Here is a 5,917-nt window from a genome sequence, read left to right on the forward strand (position 1 = left end):
GAGTAGCTCCACAGCCAAAGCAAGGCTAAACTAACACTAGACACAACTGATGTAGCCGCTTTCCTCTTCTGTTGGGGGAAGGGAGGTAGAGAAGCCACCCCGTGCCACTCTGGCTGTCCTGTGGAGCACAGGGGTTTCAGGGATGGACCTTCTAGAGGAACGTGCTGGAAGGGCCCAAATCAAGATCCAGCCCCAGGATTTGCCTATTTGAGGGGAATGCAAATGGGGAGCAGTAGATTGACTTAGGTTAAATTTCTAAGCTCCCTGCTAGCTCTCCACTAGAGCAAGAGTAACACCACATAAAAGCAAACTCTGGACCCAAAGTACCTCGGTTCCTACGCCTTTGGTCCCTTTGCATCTGAGCTAAGATGTATTCAAGGCAGCAAATGAAAGGACAGAAGGTAGAGAAACCCGGCCCTGGGAAATGGTAAGGCATGCGTTTGTTTGGGTGCCACTTCCAAGGAGCTATGAAGGGGAAATCTGTGGGTTTCACCCAGCTCCTCAAAAGGGCTGTTATCCCTGTCTCCTCAACAGTCATCTTGAGGTCCTCGTTTGGTCCGTGGGAATGACAGGTCATAAGTGGACCATTTACTTTTTCAGGAGTCTTTGGCTACTGAGCACAGAGTTACAGACCTTCTAGTCCAATGGTATCCAAACAGACAATGATATTGAACAAGATGTGGGGCTGCCCGCTCTTCTTGGGGACCAGCAATTTGGGCATCATTATTTGTGCTTAAGACAGTAATATTTTACAATTCATCATGGGGATTTAGGGCTGCAGGAACTCTCTAGCATTAACCGCGGAATGGACAGCGTGTGTTCTTGAACATCCTTATCTAGCCCTTTTCTGAGAAATTGCATCTAATGCAAAGGAGGTGCTTCCTATAAGCCTGTCTTTCCCCAAATTGCCAATTTTCAACACATGTAAGTTACAACTTGATTCCCAGCACCCCACTACAAATATTGTTCTCAGTTCCTTCTCCCCGTCCTCCCACATCCTTGATTCCCCGTTTCAGTATCAGTGTTCAATTCCACACTCGCCTGTGGTGCAGCCCATGGGTGCGGAGAGGAGGGGAGCAAGGGAAGACCGTCGCCGACCTCATCCCCAAAACATGTGCACTTTCTGAGGCTGCTGATTGGAACACATTGTCTCCAGACATTGCAAAGCTGGTGTTGGGGCTTCTGCGATGTCTTTAGTATTCACTGAAAACAGATTTGCTGAGACGCCCCTCCCCCAACAAGCAACAACACATATACCCGCGCGCACACACACACACACACACACACACGCACACACATCACCCCCTCCCTCCATTTTTTTTCTCTCTCCTTTTTTTTTAAGCAATGCTTTGTTGTGTTAAAACTAGTTGGACGAGTTAGGGTGTTGCTGCTGCTCCCGAGGCCCTGGCCAATGGAACCCGATCCACCCCGCTGTGCGTAAGCGCGCAATTAAGGATTTAACCAAGGCAGTGCTGCGCCTCAGCCAGCAGTCAGCCTGCCGGAGACGGAGTCTCCACCACTCCCAGCCTCCTCCTCGCCGCCGCCGCCGCCTTTTCTCCTCCTCCTCCTCCTCTTCCTCCTCCTCCCTCGCTCCCACAGCCATGTCTGCTTAGACCAGAGCGGTCTCACAGCCAACTCGGGCAGCAGCCGCCGCCACAGCAGCAAAGACAGCCGCCGCCGCCTGGGAGCGATGACAGGAGTGTTTGACAGAAGGGTCCCCAGCATCCGATCCGGCGACTTCCAAGCTCCATTCCAGACGTCCGCAGCCATGCATCATCCGTCTCAGGAATCGCCAACTTTGCCAGAGTCGTCGGCCACAGATTCCGACTACTACAGCCCCACCGGGGGAGCCCCGCACGGCTACTGCTCTCCTACCTCGGCTTCCTATGGCAAAGCGCTCAACCCCTACCAGTACCAGTACCACGGCGTGAACGGCTCCGCCGGCAGCTACCCCGCCAAAGCCTACGCCGACTACGGCTACACCAGCCCCTACCACCAGTATGGTGGCGGCGCCTACAATCGCGTCCCGACCGCCAGCAGCCAGCCAGGTACGGGGGCGTGGGGGCCGGCACCGGGGGTGCAGTGGGGGAAGCGGATACCGGAGTGGCCGCCGTAACTCCGGAGGGGCGAGGTGGGGAGGAGAGTGGGGTCCCGCCATCCACTGAAGTGGGGGCGCACCCGGCATAAAGGAGTGGGGGGCCTGGACTGCAACCAGGAGAGGTTCCTGGGCCAGCATTTTAGGGATTCTTCAAAGAAGCCTGCGGGGGTTCGGATCAGCGTCTCTCCCCTCTGGCACTTTGGGAGCTGGGGGAGTCAGTCTCTGGGTTCCCAACTTTCCTGGTCCGGAAGCCAGCTAGGCTGGAAAGGGGGTAGGGGTGGAGAAAAGAGAGAATCAAGCAACTCTAGTGGTGTTTGCGTAATAAAGGGGAGGTTAGTCGTTGAGTTTTTAGTAAGCGTGCTCGGTTGGTGTGAGTGGGAGTGGAAGGCTGCCTCAGGCTCTGCGGGGATTAGTCTGAGAGTAGCCAGTGGCCAGCGTCGTGTCAGTGCCCGGAGCGCGCAGGGTGGGGTGGGGGGCTGGAGAGCTGCAGCTTGCCCGAGGAAGAGCGCGCCGAGAGGCTTGCGGTTTATCCAAGGCATTTCCAAAAACAAAAAGCCATTTAAAGGTGGAGGAGGGTTGCTGAGGGGTCACGTTATTGGAGCGATTTTTTTTTTCTTTCTCCATAGGTGCCTAAAATTTGTCTTCCTCCTCCCCACCTCCTTTTTTTTTTTTTTCCACCGCCTCGAAACTTAGTTGGAGAGTTTAAGAGGGTTAGTGAGCTTGGGCGGTAAGAGAAAGGCATGAGGTCTCCTTGGAGAGGTTTTGCTGGTCAGGTTTGATCTCTTCCCACCAGCACATTAATAATCTTGCTAATATTAGCATCCTCTACTCTGGCAGAATGCAGACCACAGCCCTCATCCTCCACCCTTCCTCTCCCAGGAGCTCGCGCCACACACACACACACACACACACACACACACACACACACACACCACGTAGAGGTTCTCCGCCTCTTCCAAAGATGGGCACTTTTGATAAGGTGGGAAAGGGGACTTGTGGCCCCAGGGCACGATGGTAAAACACGCGTTCAGAAAGCCTTTCTCCCCCCTCAGTATATACTCAGGACTTACAGAAATTCGTCCTGACCTGCCGCCCCTTTCCTACGAAAACACCCCACCACCAATTTCTTTTCAATGTGTGGCTCTTGTTAAACTTGAAAAGAAGGGGGAGATGTCTTCGTTCCTTTCAGTGTCTCTGTATTTCGTGCATAAGTGAAAGATTTTTTTTCTTTTAGCCAAGAACTTATTAGGTCTATTTGTAAAAGAAACCAGACACATCTGTGCCCTCACAGATCTGCAGGGAGATTATGGGGGCTGCATAATCGGCCTTCTGTCTGCGGCGGCCTGGACCGCTCGCTGCTGGATTGAAGGAGCATAGTTTGCTCGTGGGTCTTTGAACTTTGGAGACCTCGGTCAGCGTCTTCCCTGCCCATGCGTCTGGCCTCTGCGGGCGCCCGAACAGATGCTGACAGAAAGGGGGTCACAGCCCTTGAATCCCTGGGAGGGGCTGGCCATGATCACCCCCAGAAACATGGGCGAACACTGGGAGGGTGTAAACACAAGCCTGGGTGAAGCAGAAACCGCTACAAGGGCGAGATCCCAGACGCCAAGAAGGGAATCTATGCTGTCCAACAGGCTTTGCACAAGCCCTGGAAAACCTGAATGAATAGAGCAGGGAATTAATCAGAGACTGACTACCTGGCCTTTCCATGATTTGGGGGAGGGGCACACGTCTCTGGGTCTCATGGAGCAAAGGTGGTGAAATGGAGAAATAAGCATGAAGACTGCGTGGTAAGAAATTCAAGGACTGTATTTGAGGGTTCTGCAAAAGGGCCATTGTCTGCCGACAAGCTCTAACCCGGTCTGTTTTGGATATTTAGAGAAAGAAGTGGCCGAGCCCGAGGTGAGAATGGTGAATGGCAAACCAAAGAAAGTTCGTAAACCCAGGACTATTTATTCCAGCTTTCAGCTGGCCGCGTTACAGAGAAGGTTTCAGAAGACTCAGTACCTAGCCCTGCCGGAACGCGCGGAGCTGGCTGCCTCGCTGGGACTGACGCAAACACAGGTAAATGCCGCCGCGGGCCAGCAAGGGCCCCGCCTGGGCTGCAAGCCTGGCTGGGCCACGCGGTTCCGTCCCCGCTGGTTGGGGCCGATCGGATAGCATGTGCGAGAAACTCACAGGCAGACAGAGACAGACAGGAAGACACCCACCTTGCGCCCTTCCCCCATGATTCAGGTCGGTGTCGCCGCCACGTGACGGTGGGGACGGGATGGAGACGTCGCTCATTCCAAGATGCCCCCTGCTTCGGGCCTCCAGGGGCGAGAAACCAACTGTATAGATTGGAACAAGGGAAGGGTTATTTCTAGGGCGCTCTGGCAGCCTTGGGAAATTGTCTGGTGCTCTGTACCGTGCAGAGCCTCTCGGGAAGAGCAGGGCCCCGCGGCCTCGCGGCCTCGCGTGGGTCTCAGGCCGCCTGAAGGTCGAGGACTTGCCTCGGGCCGGAAAAGCTGAAGGGTCACTCCCTGCTGCTGCGCAGCTTTGGGCCGCAGCGCCTGAGGGTCGCGAGGTGGGGGGCGCTGTTGCACGCAGAAATCTTTCCCGGAGGGTCCCATTCCCTTCACTTCCACTGCAACCCCTATGGAAGAATAGAGTGTTCGAGTCGCCGCCCAGACGTGCAGGCGGATTCTGACGTCTCTGGGAGAAGAGGCGGCGGTGAAGCAGGTCGGGTGGGGGATTGGGACATAGCTGCTTGGCCGCCATGAGCTCGTGCGCGCGTGGCCCGCTCCACGCCCCTGAAGCGCCTGCTCGGGCCCTTGTTTCCCTTGGGCCGCGCCGCGTGGGTGCGCGCTGCGCCGGCCTCCTTGTGCTTGCGCGCCGCGGCGGACCCTCGCGCCTTCTCCCGGCCCGCAGCCCAAACAATGAGACTACAGCCTCCGGGTTGTGCCCTCGCCGCGGCCTAGTCTCGCGGATGCTGCCCGGGCGCCCTCTAGGGCCGGCGATCCGAGCTTGGCCTCAGGCCCAGCCCCGAGACCATAGGCCGCGACCTGCGGGGAGACGCCAGGGCCAGGCCGCCTGGGCCGTCCGGGAAGCCTCCGGTCGCCGCCCTGGGGAAGGCGAGGGTGGCCTCTGAGTGTCCCGATAACGTGTACCTTTGTTCCCCCACCCAGGTGAAAATCTGGTTTCAGAACAAAAGATCCAAGATCAAGAAGATCATGAAAAACGGGGAGATGCCCCCGGAGCACAGCCCCAGCTCCAGCGACCCCATGGCGTGTAACTCGCCGCAGTCTCCGGCGGTGTGGGAGCCCCAGGGCTCGTCCCGCTCACTCAGCCACCACCCTCATGCCCACCCTCCGACCTCCAACCAGTCCCCCGCATCCAGCTACCTGGAGAACTCGGCTTCCTGGTACCCGAGCGCAGCAAGCTCAATCAATTCCCACCTGCCGCCGCCGGGCTCCTTACAGCACCCGCTGGCGCTGGCCTCCGGGACACTCTATTAGACGGGCCGCTTTCTCTTGCTCTCTTTTTTTGGGACTACTGTGTTTTGCCGTTTTAGAAAATCATAAAGAAAGGAATTTATATGGGAAGTTTGAAAAAACGGAAACAAAAAAAGATTGATGTGTAAAGCTTTCTTTGCATGTAAGTTATTGCATTTCAAAGGACCCTCGTTCCCCCCCCTTTTTTACAGACGAACTTTTTTGCGCAACTGTGGACACTATCAATGGTGCCTTGAAATCTATGACCTCAACTTTTCAAAAGACTTTTTTCAACGTTGTTTTAACCATGTAAATAAGTGTAGATAGAGGAATTAAACTGTATATT

At 55.6% G+C, this 5,917-nt stretch overlaps 1 protein-coding gene across 2 annotated transcripts; it reads left to right on the plus strand.

Moving 5' to 3' along the window:
• Positions 1 to 1,521: 1,521 nt before the first annotated feature.
• On the plus strand, positions 1,522 to 5,917 carry DLX5 (distal-less homeobox 5). 2 transcript variants are annotated; one of them, XR_013995325.1, is made up of 3 exons: positions 1,522 to 2,048; positions 4,060 to 4,162; positions 5,266 to 5,394. XR_013995325.1 is itself a non-coding variant. In XM_081079492.1 (3 exons), the coding sequence occupies exons 1-3, from the start codon at positions 1,691 to 1,693 to the stop codon at positions 5,593 to 5,595; spliced, it is 873 nt and encodes a 290-aa protein (XP_080935618.1). In that variant the 5' UTR covers positions 1,522 to 1,690; the 3' UTR covers positions 5,596 to 5,917. The 2 variants fall into 2 exon arrangements, 1 of the variants encoding a protein (XP_080935618.1); XM_081079492.1 differs by having other exon boundaries at positions 3,978 to 4,162; positions 5,266 to 5,917.

Source organism: Rhinolophus hipposideros (genome assembly GCF_964194185.1).
Source record: "Rhinolophus hipposideros genome assembly, chromosome: 18".
In the NCBI taxonomy this organism is placed as follows: Eukaryota; Metazoa; Chordata; class Mammalia; order Chiroptera; family Rhinolophidae; genus Rhinolophus; species Rhinolophus hipposideros.

Coding starts and splice junctions, on each gene's coding strand:
- DLX5 (XM_081079492.1), top strand. CDS start 1,691: ATGACAGGAGTGTTTGACAGAAGGGTCCCCAGCATCCGATCCGGCGAC. Junction 2,049..3,977: donor GACCGCCAGCAGCCAGCCAG/GTACGGGGGCGT, acceptor TTGGATATTTAG/AGAAAGAAGTGGCCGAGCCC. Junction 4,163..5,265: donor TGGGACTGACGCAAACACAG/GTAAATGCCGCC, acceptor TCCCCCACCCAG/GTGAAAATCTGGTTTCAGAA.